General features: G+C 47.1%; 7 protein-coding genes across 7 annotated transcripts; 3 read left to right on the top strand and 4 right to left on the bottom strand.

Annotated features, from left to right (window-relative positions):
- Positions 1-1,165: 1,165 nt before the first annotated feature.
- Positions 1,166-2,519, bottom strand: N7466_009385 (transcription factor domain-containing protein; the record flags this gene model as incomplete). Its single annotated transcript, XM_057168774.1, has 2 exons — positions 1,166-2,278; positions 2,337-2,519. The coding sequence occupies 2 exons, from the start codon at positions 2,517-2,519 to the stop codon at positions 1,166-1,168; spliced, it is 1,296 nt and encodes a 431-aa protein (XP_057017480.1).
- Positions 2,520-3,574: 1,055 nt separating this feature from the next.
- On the bottom strand, positions 3,575-4,684 carry N7466_009384 (alkene reductase; the record flags this gene model as incomplete). The annotated part of the gene is made up of 1 exon (XM_057168773.1): positions 3,575-4,684. One exon carries the CDS (start codon positions 4,682-4,684, stop codon positions 3,575-3,577), a length of 1,110 nt encoding a protein of 369 aa, XP_057017479.1.
- A 620-nt stretch (positions 4,685-5,304) lies between these two features.
- On the top strand, positions 5,305-5,898 carry N7466_009383 (EthD domain-containing protein; the record flags this gene model as incomplete). The annotated part of the gene is made up of 1 exon (XM_057168772.1): positions 5,305-5,898. The coding sequence occupies one exon, from the start codon at positions 5,305-5,307 to the stop codon at positions 5,896-5,898; it is 594 nt and encodes a 197-aa protein (XP_057017478.1).
- Positions 5,899-6,353: 455 nt separating this feature from the next.
- Positions 6,354-7,278, bottom strand: N7466_009382 (sulfotransferase family protein; the record flags this gene model as incomplete). Its single annotated transcript, XM_057168771.1, has 2 exons — positions 6,354-7,075; positions 7,152-7,278. 2 exons carry the CDS (start codon positions 7,276-7,278, stop codon positions 6,354-6,356), a joined length of 849 nt encoding a protein of 282 aa, XP_057017477.1.
- Positions 7,279-7,732: 454 nt separating this feature from the next.
- N7466_009381 (uncharacterized protein) lies at positions 7,733-8,855 on the top strand (the record flags this gene model as incomplete). Its single annotated transcript, XM_057168770.1, has 4 exons — positions 7,733-7,827; positions 7,885-8,171; positions 8,234-8,445; positions 8,508-8,855. 4 exons carry the CDS (start codon positions 7,733-7,735, stop codon positions 8,853-8,855), a joined length of 942 nt encoding a protein of 313 aa, XP_057017476.1.
- An 878-nt stretch (positions 8,856-9,733) lies between these two features.
- On the bottom strand, positions 9,734-11,173 carry N7466_009380 (uncharacterized protein; the record flags this gene model as incomplete). Its single annotated transcript, XM_057168769.1, has 1 exon — positions 9,734-11,173. One exon carries the CDS (start codon positions 11,171-11,173, stop codon positions 9,734-9,736), a length of 1,440 nt encoding a protein of 479 aa, XP_057017475.1.
- A 1,737-nt stretch (positions 11,174-12,910) lies between these two features.
- On the top strand, positions 12,911-14,871 carry N7466_009379 (uncharacterized protein; the record flags this gene model as incomplete). The annotated part of the gene is made up of 4 exons (XM_057168768.1): positions 12,911-13,405; positions 13,495-13,598; positions 13,876-13,965; positions 14,019-14,871. The coding sequence occupies 4 exons, from the start codon at positions 12,911-12,913 to the stop codon at positions 14,869-14,871; spliced, it is 1,542 nt and encodes a 513-aa protein (XP_057017474.1).
- Positions 14,872-14,974: the final 103 nt, after the last annotated feature.

Raw genomic sequence — 14,974 nt, 5'->3', positions numbered from 1 at the left:
CGTGCGAAATGAAGCGAGTTTATATTTAGTCCTATATGAGATTCTTCAATTTCAACGGTCTTGTCCTTCTCATTCAAGAAATTTTCAATAGGCGCACAGTCACAATTCTATACTAGAGACAGACCCATGGCCGAATTCGGGAGTTTCTGAAATCAAAAATTTGGTGGCGAACTAGACAACTGAATGATCTGCACAAGGCAAATTTACCCTGGAATCCGTGGATACTGTAGTTTTCTGATTAAATCATCAAACATTGGCAGCCATGAAAATGGTACATATAACACTATTTGCACACAGGTGACATAAGCAGCTCGCGTAGCTCAGTTGGTAGAGCGCGGCACTAGTAATGCCGAGGTCTTCAGTTCAAATCTGGACGTGAGCAGTTTCTTTTTTGTTTCCTTTTTTTTGTGCTTGATCTACTATGTACCCAAACTCGTTTGTTTTATTGAGCTGCTTTCTACTTTCCTTCCTGATTCCCCGTTTCCGATTTTCTCTTTCTTGTTCAACAAACAACGAAGGTTGGAACCTTGGAAATATTGTTTTACGACTCTCCGGTATCCACTAGGTAACTAGTATTAATTATACTTACTACTCACTACCTACTTTGCCTCGGAAGGATTTTTGAAAATAAGAAAGTGTAACGAAATGTTATCACATAAAATCACTATTCTGACAGTCAATTTAAGGTAATAAATTAATGTAAGCTGGTCCCCCTAGTGGTCGTAGGCGGGGTGAAATTAGTTGACGGTTTCCGCAGATGCCGCCGGGGTGAGTTCGCCGCATGCAGATCATTGGTAGTTTCAGCTTCCGGCTTCATCCCGTACTGCGGGTTCAGCTTGGCAAATTTATGGAGTGTTGAATAATCCTTGAGATAATTTAAAGCGAAAGGAGATATCTTTCTCATCGGCTGATGAAAAGATATCACTGAACTGATGCGGCGAAATTTGTGTAAAGCAGTATGCTCACGTACCGCCAGATGACTTCGCAGGTCATATTTTGGATCAATCTAGGCACTAGTCTTGGCAGATAGTTGCGCCAGGTTTGCAAGGACAATGGTGTTGGAACTTCAAGATGATGACTTTCGTTCAAAACTGAGTTTTCGAGATCCTCTGTAGATAAACGTGCGGTAAATCGAAAGTATCGAAACAGCTCCTCATCAACTTTATCATGGTGTGTTAATGGAGGCTTGTGATTGGTTCTTGTATGACACCTGCCCTGGCAAAAGCCTCTCCCACAAGCCGGAAGTGGGATTTTCGACAGCTTGAATAATACGCAGCGCCAGATCAGAAGATTCTTGCAACTGTTTGATCAAATTCCAACACTTATGCACAGAGCGAGACACCACATCCTTCCCACTTTGCATGTCATTCTCCAACAAATGACGATGAAAGGTCAAGACAAGCACTGCAAACGGTGTTGCTAGACATGGTAGCTGTTCAGATAGCCCCAGGCTACCAATCTCATCAAATAGATCCATCATATCCAACAAACATTGTTTAGGTAGGTGTGGCGAAGGTGAGGTTGCCAGTTCCTCGAAAGCTTCACCCATTGGGTGTGATCCGTCGCAGTAGGTAGCATAAATTGAGCCAAGATAAATTAAGCGAAGCCACGCTCGATGTAGGTATGTGCTTTTCTTCATTTCGGAGGGTATCAGACCCAATGGATAATGCGGCTTCGCTGTATCTGGAAGCTGGAACAGCCATTTTTGAAGAGCATCTGCCCCATGTGGTACTGTGCCTGTTGTGAAATATTTTTCGAGGTCTTGTATGGCTTCTCCGCGCACCATTTTCTTGATCCGATTGGAGATAGTCGAAAAGCTGGACAATCGGCATAATTTTACCTTTTGAATAAAGAAAACAGCCTGCATTTTCTGATACTCCATGTTTTGTAGAATATCGCATTCATTCACCGTACTCTGCGCTTCGGGTGAATAGACATGGAATTCAAAATCATTCAAGTCAATCATAGGCATTTCAAGCCCACTTTCTCCTTCGCGATCTTCATGCATGTGAAGGGCAGACAGTAATTTCTCAGATATCAATTGACAATGGTTGTAAACACACCACCAAGTGCGTCTCCACACTCTTTGTTTAGAAACCGTGACAGTAGAAGGGTCGGGATTAATATGGAGACCAACCGACATCGCGAGTGATAATGAGACACCAATCCAATGGACGGCATCTTTCTCAGCGCGAGGTATGTCATTCCAATGAACCATCAGGAGAATTGCCTGGATAGTCACAAGCGGATCTTCTTCAAATCCTACGTCAAGAAGGACCTTCAAAAAGTTGTTAGTCGTAGTCTACTTGAATTCAAACAAGATGGAACGAGCAGACCTTCGCACGTCGGAATAAGGTGTGACGGGCTTCATTCCGAGACGCATATCCCTCATTTTGAATGTGCGATATGTCCACAAAGGCAGATGCAGCAAACATGACCGTATGGAATAAAAATAGACTGATGCCATTCTTGCCATCATTGTCGGCGATAGAGCGTAGAAACTCCTCGAGGTCTATCATGGGTAACTGAGGATGAACCCATATTATGTAGCTCCTGAGAAGTTGTTTCCTGAAGACACCAGTGGGCAGAGACAGAGCTCCTTTACTCTCCAGGTAAGCAAGATCACCGGAAACAAAACGGCTGGGCAATTCCGACACGTAGCGTGGCCAATCAGCCCTGGCCCGTGGATCAAGGGGATCGAGTGAATCAGGGCCGAGTAGTTGATTGACTATGGAAACATAATTTTCCAAATAAAGTTCGGTTGCGATCACTGGGGGAATATGGCGAGCAAGAGCTGATTGTCGTTCGCTCTCAGCTTGGCGAATCTGGGATTGAAATAGTCCTTCTGAATAAGGCTACTGTCAGATTCGTCCCTAAACCTCATTAAAATACCAAACCTACTCACCATCACAGTAAACTCTAGATGGTACTTTTTTCTCACTCTGAAGCCTGGTTAACGTCAATGCAATGCACTAAAAATAATCATCATATGTAGGCAGGTTGCAATGTTGGAATTGGAGGGGTTACCCACTCTTGATTGGCAATGCCATCACACTCGATTTTCAACCGCCGGCAATTGGAACAAGGAATTCCACGGACACCAATGTAGCAGCGCTCACGTTTTTCAACACAATGGGAACATGCGCCAGATTCGATAGTTCTGGCCCGTTTGGGAACGCGGCTCATATTTTGACTGAGAGGAGCGGATAATGTGGATGTTCGGAGAAATTACGGTATGCAGCGGTCACGACTCACCAAGTCGCGCGTTGCGCGTCATCGACCATTACTGCTTACCCAATCAACGGCCACAGAAGCAGCTTGATATAGAGATAATTTGGAATAATCTTCATCAAAAATATTTTCTTAAGACTCTGATAAATTGCAGTTTTTTTATTATTAAAATTGGATTACACAAGAATTTACAGATTGGCCTTCTTCATGATCTAGAGAAATAATATCCAAATTTCAAAAGACAGTGTTCTTTCTATGATCGTGAATGATGATGCTATCTTCATCTCTATCCTCATCTCTATCTTCATCTCTTCCCCAGGTCCCAGTCTTGCAAGACGAGCATTTAACCCCTGGCCGTAAATTCCTGACTAAATGGATAGTCCACGTACCCGACCGGTGACTTGGGTGTGTAGAATGTAGATCTATCATACTGGTTCAAACTGATATTTTTCTCAACACGGAAGGGCAAATCGGGATTCGCAATGAAATGACGACCAAAGGCGATGGCAATGGGCAGATCAGGCTGCTTTTCAAGTCTCTTCTGCGCTGACTCTGGGGAGAATCCACCTGCCAATATATACGCGCCAGAGTTTCCAAATGCATCGAACAAGAAAGTATCATCCTTGTTGGTCGTTTCATCATTGGCTGACGTATCTTCGACAGTTTGACCACCGGAGATTCTCGGCTCAACAATGTGAAGATATGCCAGGTTTAATCGACTGAGCCGAGTGACGAGATCCGCAAATTGATCGCGGAATCCTTCCATGCGCATGTTCTGGAATGTACTCCACGGACTGATGCGGTATCCAGTCTTCTTCGAACCGATCGCTTCGGATACGGCTTTCGCCACTTCAAATCCGAAGCGCGACCGATTCTCAACACTACCACCCCATCGGTCGACACGATTGTTTGCAGTGTCTTGCAAGAACTGATCGGGTAGATAACCATTTGCACCATGGATCTCCACCCCATCAAATCCAGCCTCGATGGCATTTTTGGCGGCCTTGACGTAGTCCTGGATCCAGTCTAGGATTTCATCTTCGCCGAGGGCCCGAGGTGTTGTTTCTGTCAATGCTATGTTTCCACTAGAAACAACAACATCTCCAGTCTTGGCCAAGATCTTGGGGTTTGCGGAACGTCCAAGGGCCCATAATTGACAGAAAATGTAGCTCCCACGTTGATGAACCTCGTCGGTGATCGTCTTCCATTCTTTCACCTGCGCTTCGCTCCAGATACCGGGTACATTGGCCGTACCGCCAGCACGAGCAGTGATGAAAGTTCCTTCGGTGATCAACAGCGTACCAGGAACAGAGGCTCGCTGCCCGTAGTACTTGCGAGCGAGGTCGGAGGGAACATGATCATCATGGGCACGGTTTCTTGTCAACGGCGCAAGTACCACGCGGTTTTGAAGCTGGAGATTGCCAACGAGTATGGGGGAATTGAAAGAGACCATTATGTAGGCTGTATGAAGTAGGTTATGGATATAATTTTCTGCGTACCATCCTGCAGTTTATATGGTTCTTTTGAAGTGAAATTTCCAAGAGGTGCATCCAAGTTCCAGCACTTGAGGGTTAAGATTAGAAATCAAAGTTCTCTGTCACCCCACTGCATTACGTCTAAGAGCCCAATTCCAAAATTTCCATCGGCTCAATTGGCTGGTGTGTATGTTTCGTCGTCAAACGGTAAACCTCGGTCCATTTAGGTTTCCTGGACAAATCTTGGCACCCAATTTGAAGATCCACCTGGTACCAGAGGCGTCATTTCGGGCCGTGCTCAGATCAGCGGAATATATATGCCGGAAGTGGATTCGCCTCGGTCGGTCCGGGAGTCCTGGACAAAATTGGACAAAATTGGACCAACTGGACATATTTGGACATATTTGGACAGAATTAGCCAGAATTGGACAGAATTGGACAGAATTGAACAGGATGACAAATATGAGGTATGATTGATGTATCCAGATATCCACAGTACAAGGATCCGTTAATTCACCTTTTTGGACTCTCATTTCACTCGTTTCATTATCTCATTCAAGAGCACACGGCATATTCATCAGTCTCTGTAATGAACGCCATGGATCCATTACCCAAAGACCACAAGTTTAACAACCCGGAGTTCGATTATTCCTCAACTCCAAATTTCCAAGATGCCATCAAGGTTTCCGTCTTCTTCCGAAAACGACCTGATATCTCTTATGAACAATTCTTCGCCCACTGGCAGAGTGTTCACTGTGATTTGGTACTAGCCACAGCGGCTTTTCGAAGTAACGTTTTACGTTATGTGCAGGTAAAGTTGATTTCCCAAGATGTCCAGGCGGTTATGCAAAGGCCTCTCTGCCGGGGCCTCGGTACACAAAGCGAATATAAATCTCATTGTCGGCAGCTTCATCATACCCCGGAAATGCAAGAGCTTTCGCGAAGCTTGAATGAGAATGTCCTTGAGTACGATGCTTGCGCCGAAATTTGGGTGCGCACGTGGGATGACTGGCTGAAATTCTCAGGGAGCGATGAATATATGTCTGCGCTTGGTGAGGATTGCCAGAGGTTTATGCAGTTGCCCATGACGTATATGGTCGGTAGAGAGAATTTGGTAATGGGAGACGCGTTTCGAGAAATCGGGGGGAAGCATGGATTTTCGAAGGATGGATTTTCGGTGCGAAAGATTTAGACATCGATCAGCAAACATAGTATCAATTGATGCATGAAGTAGCTGCCCAGATGCATGTTCAAGAAAACAAAAATTCATTACAGCAATTCATCTGAGCAATTCCTTGGAATGCATTTTCTCCTCTCTATGTTGAGCATTATAACGCCCCAAAAATCGTGTTTACCACATACAAGTCGGTCGTATCGTTTTCGGGATCCCGGTCTAGAATCGGTATACCGACAGAAGAAGGTACCGAGAGAGGGATCTTGGAAGCTGAAAACCTACTGAAGTAGAAGATTCTCGGTGATTCGCCTAATTCCTGGTGCTTTGCAAATAGACGAAATTCCTTAGCGACACGAAATATTAATAGTCGATAGTTAGTCCACGGGAACAGCCGGGCAAACTTCAAGGGCCGTAGTCTGTATGGCAGACAAATGGCTCTTAGCTGTGATTATACAATGCGCCCAAAAATTGTTTCACTTCAATGCCTTGTAAATCAATCCTGCGCCCACGAGAGGAACCAAAAACCAAATGATCGCCATCCACGCCAGTCGCTTCATCCCCCGCTGCAACGACATCTGTACCTTTTCATCCAGCCACTTCTTCTCATTGAGATGCGGGAACGGCACATCCGGGACGGGTTTCCCCAGAAACTCGCACAATGGTTCCCATCCATCACTGATTTTGAACTCCAGCAGCCGGTCGGCAGGTGTAAGTCGCCGCACGAGCGCATAGTGCTCAAGATACTTCTCCTTGCTCACGCGTTTCGCATCTTCAGGATTCGAGATCCCCAGCCAACCCTGGAAACTAGACTTATGCACGCGCCCAAGTGGACGTGTGAACCACCGATCGATAGTGTAGATAATTGTGACAAAGGGATCGAAAGTATTCTTGATCACGCCATTCATCCAGCTCTCGTACCAAGAATCAATATCGCGCTCGACGAGGACAACTTTCGCTTCCGGGTACGCTTCAATCAGATCATCCGAAAAAGCGATTGCCGGCGTGTCTGACGATACGGCTCCGTAGTCATGCAGCAGCTGGTCGAATTCGGCGCGTCCGTATTTCGGGCCCGGTGCGTTGAAGAATTTGCGGTCAATACCTTCTTGCCACATTTCTATGTCGCCAAATCGGGCACCCATGAATTGGGTGGAGTGCCAACAGGGGAGGCCGAGAATTTCAAGTGCGTTGCACATCGCTGTGGTGGAGTGGGTCAGTGTGGTTGCTATTTGTTTTCTATGTTGCGGGGGATTTGAGACGCGTGGGATGCTCACATGCGGTTCCGGTACGGTTGAACCCCAAGCATAGGCATTCTAGCGGTACGGTGCGCTTCTTTCCTCGGGGAGAATCGCTGTTCACGGGTCGGAACAAGTCTGGGTGTCGTTCCTGTGGTGTAGACATGGTATATGAGTAAACAACAATGCTGAATTCCTCGATGTCAAAATCCTATGATCGATTTTTCGATCCCCGCAGAAGCACCAGCAGGAGAACAGGGCCTCATATGACCTCTCATATTGAATGGCCCCCAATTCCATGCTGCAAGGGCTAAAGCCGTATCCGGACAGATTGACGTTTGGCTTTATCTCTAGTGCTTACCTTAGTGCTTACTATGTGGGGGCGAAAAATATCAAGATGTGTACGTAAGACTCGTGTTGCTCAGCTCTGGAGATTGTTACCACTGACCAGTAACCACCAGTACTAGTATGCAGTAACTACACCGAGCACCGGACCATCTTTCCTCCGACAACGTATACACCGCTGTCCGACATCAGTTAAATTACATTGGTCGCCCTCAACCACGAAGAACTCATCATCTGCTCCTTGTTCAGATCATCGGTCTTCAGATAATCCAAACATGGTACATACTTTGCCTGTTGGTCAGGTTTTGAAAGGCAGAAGAGGAGTCTACACCGTCACAAAGCAACTACACGACTGCGTCTGGCTTGCCACGTACGCCCCTTGATTGAATTTACATGAAATCGAAATCATATCTGACGATAATCACAGAGACCAGCTTCACCAGAGATTTGTGGCCAAGAACGTCCGTCATTTCCGATTGCAGAACGAACGAGATACCCTACTTCGTTTCCAAAGCCGAACACCCCATATTCGTCCCCTCATTGATGAAGTTGAGGATTCGTCAGCTCCCCCTACACTCATACTAAAATATCTTGATGACGACGTTCTCCATGTCTCAAACAGCAAACGTCTAACCCGACCAGAGGTGAAATATGTTGCGAAAAAGATTCTCGAAGCGCTATTAATATTACACGACGAGGGGTTTGTACACACTGGTATGCTTTAACCGTCCTAGATTTTGTGCTTTATGAACTAAATTGATGGTGGCTTGGTGCAGATCTCAAGCCTAGTAATGTGTTGGTGAATCATGGACAAGATGACGTCCGGTTTAGAGATGTCCAATTGGCCGATTTTGGAAGTACTGTCCACGTGGATTCTACTTACGCTCAGCATGGTGACTCAATTGGCACGCCTATTTTCAGGAGCCCCGAAGCACATCTTCAAATGAAATGGGACACTGCCACGGACATTTGGTCATTTGGGACAATGGTAGGTCTAAAATCCATGACAAGACGGGTTAAACGGGATAATAACGGCCACCTATGATGCAGCTTATTAGTCTCCTTTATGGGGATGGATTCCATATTTTCAAGCCCGACGTCCCTGCAGACCATGATGAGTATGATCTTAAAATTCTCATGAAGCATCATCGATGCTTCGGCCCCTTCCCCGAATCGTACGAGGAGATTGCGGACCAGAAGAGACTGGCAGTTCTTCTGTGGGTTATGAAAGAAAGCCCCCCGGAAACCTTATGGCCCTTTCATCTCACAACTACACGAGAGATATGTCAAGAAGATAAGGAATTCGTGTCGAAGGTCATGAAACTCGACTCCAGAGATAGGCCCACTGCACGACAGCTCTTGGCCAGAAATGGTTTCATTAAGGTTGTCCGTGAATAGTCTGTGGAATTCAGGACAACACGGTTAAATTACTGGCCAATAACTAGGCGCCTTTGATGTGTAGACTTTTTCTCCTTGTCTTTCGCCTGTCTCCATTCCATCGGGCCCAACATCATTCCGTCAAGTATAGATCCTTCCGATTGATGGCCCATACTATATTGTACCATGAACGAGGCTCCACTGGCTCCTCATTCTAGAAAACGGACTGCCCTCGCGGGAATCTATGGCTAGATGCCAATCTTCAACGTGCAGGGATGATATGGTCAGGGCTGTGTTGGCTCTCTGAGAAAGAGCTTAATTTAGAACAGGCCCGCTTCTAGAAGGTGGATTCGAGAAGATCTGATTATGGCTTTGATCTGACTTGGCGGCTGAAATGCAAAGTGGGGGCAGAAAGCCTCGCACCGTATCAAGAAGGTGATCTTCATAATTCAATCCATGGGTGTTTCTTATTTCAGCCATCTGCAGATCAGGCCACCAATGGCATGCTGCATGCTGTGTGTGCTGTTGTTTTCTTGGCGCTTGATTTTTGGACTGCAGGATGTTACTTTCAACGGCTACCATGACGACATGGAGCGCTGGACTCAAAGTCAAGGATTCCTGGTCAATGTTTTCACTATTTTTTGGCCTGGGCATTCTATTTTTTTCTTTCTATGGATAGATAGATGGTCGTTACCAAACAGCGGTGGGAATGTAAGTCGGTGTTAGAGAACAGTGTAACTTTAGATAATCATGCTGTGTACATCGAGGCTAAGTGTAAAATTGAAAGGCTGTAGGTACATCATTATGTTCGTTGAATCATTATACATGGAGATAAACAGATCTTCCTTATAGCTCCTGTGGCGTTATCTGCCTTCACAATTCCTAATTTGCGTGTTCTCTCAAGAGTCGAAGATGGGCCCAAAGGCCGGCGTACCGCTAGCCCTCAGCTCATAGACAATCTTCTTCGTGAGGTGTGGATTACTTATGACGCAGACGGCCTCAGCATCAAAGTCACGCGCCATTTCCTGGATAGTAGGAACCATATCAATCCGTCCACTATTCCCTGTATCAATGAGAAGAGGGTTCGGATCGAGGCGGTGGACAAGGCTGAGGACATCGGGTCCGTATGTGCGTTTCGGACTCCGGGTCTGCCAAATCAGTCGCAACTGGGGATTCCGTTTCTCACTAAGGAAAGACAAACAAGGCCCAATGCCAGATCCCGTTGCGACCACAACCACCCGACGGAAAAGGCGCATGACATGGATGAACCCATACATCAGCACACCGCGTTTCCAAAGATGCGTTGGCTGCTCCGCAATGCATCTTGCCGTCCAATCACCTGCTCGCGAGACAATCACAGACCAACTCTTGTTATCTGGATCAGGGAACGTGGCGAAACTGTGCCAGTCTTTTAGAGGGTGATTGGAGAGGCCGATGACCTTTCCAAAATTGGTAGATGCGTGGTCGAAGTGGAGTCGCGTTGCGTGGGACGACAGGACTTCGGGCTTAACTTGGACCCGGCGGAGGAGAGTCCACGGATGTACGATGGTCAAAACGATCAGAATAACGACCCAGAATGCGGGAAGACGGATAAGGTATTGGCCGAAGGATAAGCCCTGTGCCTTTCTCGCTTGGTCAGAGAAGACCAACAGCAGGGTAAGAAAAAGAGCCACGGCTGTCCATGCCGAGAATCGATGGATCAACTCAAAGTAATCGTGTCTTTTCGCGCGGAGTGTTGGATGAGCAACTATAATGATACCAAGCAGGACACCAAGTAAAATATAAGCTATAACTATGATAGGCAAGGTGATGGTTCCTGCCCCGTCATTCGCCCAGTATTCTCGAGAGATCAACCCTACGAGTCCAGTGTACCACAAGAAAGAGGCAACACCGCATCCACTGTGTACGCCACCGTAATGATATGCCTCGGCAGCTTTTTTCCTTAGCCAAAAGGGGGCCGAGACAGAGACACGGCACATGGTCAAGAAAATAGCGTTCACCACCATGGGATGACGAGCAAGGCCACAGACCAACAAATTGATTCCCGCCGCATTGACAAAGGCCAATGTCTTCTCACGGCTGGACACCATGATTATAATGAAGGCAATCGCATTGGCAATGTAGACAAGCGTAAACAAACGTCGGTAAATGCTGAAAATGTGGTATCGCAATGAAGCCAGGCTCGGACGAGACTGCTGAGACTCGAGGTCTTTTGTTGGTGAGAAGCGATTCCAATCCCATGTTTTGGTGTCCACACTCAGGAAGGTATCGATAGAAACGGCAAAACTCGGTTTACTCGTATGAGTTGGGCGAGGCTTCTCAACAATTGGCAAGGACATCTTGTAAACAAGAACCGAGTTTATATGAATCACCAACTGTCTCCCAATGAATGGATCACACCCTGGGGCACATGGAAAAAGACAATATTTATAGAGTTGGTTCAGACCCACGAGACGAGCACTTGAGATATTTAAGGAACCAGACCGATCTCCATTGCATTCAAGATCATAGGGGCATGGCCAGGTGTTTGTCCGCTCGAACCCGGGGAGGCCCGGCCAGGCTAATTAGCCCCAGACCTCTTGGCTCTAGTTCTTGTCAAGTTCATGTTTTTAGTAAAGACAGCGCATTGACTAGCCGGACCCAGGGGCGGAGCTTGGTGGGTCACCAGCCGCCTCTTCGCGGCTCTACGCTGCTTTGGGCCATACATACATAGTATATCAAGGTTCGCAGCCTGTTGTAGAATTAGGGAGGGGGGCGAATGCATGGCAGCATCTGGAAGGATGTGGGGCGCCTACTACCTACTATATTTCAAATTGCGATTTGTGCGTGCAAATCGATGGTAGAAACGGCGACCATTGACGAAAACCCATGGTTCATAACGGATCGAATCCGAAATCTTTGAAATTAGAGTTATACCCAGTATCCATCCGACTCCATCCTGATGTCCACAGACACCAACAGTTCTCAAGCTGTACGGCATCAGAAGGTTGAAAGCAAGATTTATGGGCCGTTTGTCGCACGAGTCCCGAAAGGTTGTCCGGATTCATTAGCGCAATGACTAACGTAGTTCAGGTTATCGCCCGTTGAACAATGAAAAACAGTAGAAACAGGAGAAACAGGAGAAACGTGTCTTCTCGGTTTTAAGTGGAAGATTGACGGCCCGCGTGGATCCGCCGCACCCGAGCCTTGCACTGTCGAGGTTATCTCGTCCAATCGGATTCATCAACCTTTTCCCGTTCATTTCAAGATACCGTATGTATTTCTTCGTCTTTCAGTTAGATAATTTCAATTTGGTATTTATCAATAAAAATATATTATGATACACATTCGCATGGGCTAACATGCCATGTGCCCCACTAACCTCCCATGTGCCTGGTGTTATGGCCCCCCCTGTCGTTATCTGCAGCTAGATCCCAAAACATCATACCATCTTGACCATTAATGCGAAATACAAAGGAGACCTGCATGAGACGCCATATACCGTTGAGTCTAGCCGTGTTCCAGTCTGCAGGCCTCTGGACGCCACCAAAACGTTTGAAAGAGATGGGTCCCCTCCGACTCACCCGTTTTCCATTTCCGAGCCGTACGAAATCCTTTGGAAGTTTCAAAAACGCACGGGGCGCAGATTCTGCGCTAAAAATCTTTCTAATCCATTCCGTGCCTGGAGTGGGAAAAGGCAATCTAATTGCCTTCCAAGGTGGCGCTGATTAACACTTGTTCCTGTCAGTTCTCCACCACCCCCACAGCCACCGATTCCTATTCGCTTACCCGTCGGTGGGTCACAATTGGGAATCAGTATGATTTCCCCAGAAAGCAAATGCAGTGAAAGTCTTCGGAGAGAATTCCAGAATTCTTTCCACCCTGGTCGCTTCCCTGCAGCTGCCAACTGAGCCCAAGCCCCATTCCTTGATTTTCTAAGGCAGACGGACTACTTTCTATGAGAGTAACTGTGCGATTCAGCCCCAGACCCACCGTGCACACTACTGTGCCATTGAGTCATTAACCCTGGGGCTCAGGGGTCAAGACCTACCCACTTGATTCTGGACGGTTTTGCGTGTTGCACACCATACCGCCACATGGCTTTCTCCAGCCTGACAGGGGACGACGAGGGCGCGCCTATCTTTGACTCGCTCGCCAAGTTTTACACCTCGGTCGCTATCGTGTGGACTGTGGTGATTTTTTCGGGCGCGGGCCTTCTCATCGCTAATCGTCAAGAACAATGCATTCGCATTCGCAACTTGTCGCTTGTTCTGAGCGCCGTGGGGTGTCTCCACATCTACTGGATATTGTGCCTGGTCGCCTACTCCATGAATGGCAGGTACCCTTGTGTGGCAGAGTACTGGGTGATGAGCATATATTTTCCACTGGGGATTGCTCTGTTCCAAGCGAATAGCATGCAGCTTCTGAGTATCTTCGGTATCCAGGAGAAATTGCTTCTAGCGACCCATCGCCCATATGTACCCCACTTGATCGGTCGCAACCATTCTTCAGGAAGCTTTTTAGACAAATGGAGGCAATGGAACCTGGTTCAACGGACTGAGTTTGGTATTGTGGTTGGAATGGTGATTCAAGTTAGTACCTATGTGCCGATGCGCACGCACCCGGCCGGACACGATTTTCTCATATCTCTGCTGCTGCTGACACTGGCTTTTATCAATAGATCATTCTGTCGCTTTGTATCTTCCTCACCTCTCGAAAATTTCAAACCTTCGGCACTTGGGATATGCGGGTCAGTCCTACAGAATGTCGACGCGGACCGGAATGGTGAGCCCCTCAAATACGCTATACATTGGTTGAATTGCCCTGACGTGGAATTATTGAAGGGTTCCATCTATCCTCTGGCAATTAATATGGTCGTGGCTATTTGCCCCGTACATTTTGTGGAAGATACGCAATATCCACGACGTTCATAATTGGCGGCTTCAGATCTCAATTTGCCTGATAGCTAGGTATGTGCCCAAGGAGTCTCGACCTCAAAAGGCCCAAGCAATACAAGTCGGAAATATGAAGGCCATCGAATATTGAACTGACATCTTCACAGTCTACCCGGCTCACCTATGTGGTTTGCAGCTCTATACTCTTCGACTCCAACGTGGGTGGCTATCAACAAATACTGGGTCCCAGCCCTTTGGTAGGCAAAGCGCAACTACAATGCAAATCACACAATCTGACAAGTATGAATAGGTTTACCCCCGGAATCGTGATGATGGAAGCTGTGACTATTTTCTTCCCACTTTACGAAGTCCTAGTCTCAAGACGACGAAAAGCCCACATGCTCGAACAAATACAAGTCTGGAAGGAAAAGAGCACCTCAAGAATTGACGAACCCGACTCCGGAATCTCACGCAGCCAAAGCGAGATCAGTGGTCCGCACGTCCCCGAAATTTATTCCCGAGACGCACTGGAGCAATGCCTACTCGATGACCCGGGTACACTACTCCGCTTCGCCGCAGCCAAGGAGTTCAGCGGCGAGAACATCCTCTTTCTCACCTACGTGCGCGACTGGAAAGCCGGGTGGGCAAGGATAGGCGAGTCACAGCCGGAATATGACTGGGCACGGGACCCGGATAATCACCGACAGCACATGTTCAAAATCGCAGTTGAGATCCATGCGTCTTGCGTCAATCTCCACACTGCTGAGTTTCCCATCAATATCGAGTCTCAAATTTACTCCAACTTGATAGAGATATTTGGCGAGGCCTCTCTGATGCTTTTGCGTGATGCGCAAGGGGGTGCTTCGCGATACTACAGGAATATACCTGATGGCTACCCGATGCCGACGCACAGGAAGAAGTTTTCAACCGTCATCACAGTCGAGGAAGATAAGCATGCCCTGTGCTTTGATGCTTTTCCATTTGAGAGTCATAGCATTATGCATATTGAGTCACGGCTTCCTGACTCTGTGGTTGTTCCTGAGAGGTTCTCGTCTAGGGTTTTCGATCAGGCAGAGAAGTCTATCAAGAACTTGGTTTTCACAAATACGTGGCCCAAGTTTGTGGAGTCTCCTTCGAGTACGTCCTCCATTCATTCGAAGTGAAGGGATCAAAACCTGCCTTTGAATAGTTGTATATAGTAAAATCTTACGGCTTTATTGAGGATTCCGGGTGTTAACTACTTTACAATTTGAGCTATCAGCGATT

Source organism: Penicillium verhagenii (genome assembly GCF_028828195.1).
Source record: "Penicillium verhagenii strain IBT 33310 chromosome Unknown utg000009l_segment0_segment0, whole genome shotgun sequence".
Classification (NCBI taxonomy): Eukaryota; Fungi; Ascomycota; class Eurotiomycetes; order Eurotiales; family Aspergillaceae; genus Penicillium; species Penicillium verhagenii.
Note: the sequence above shows the minus strand (reverse complement) of the source record. Positions and strands in the feature narration are given on the sequence as shown.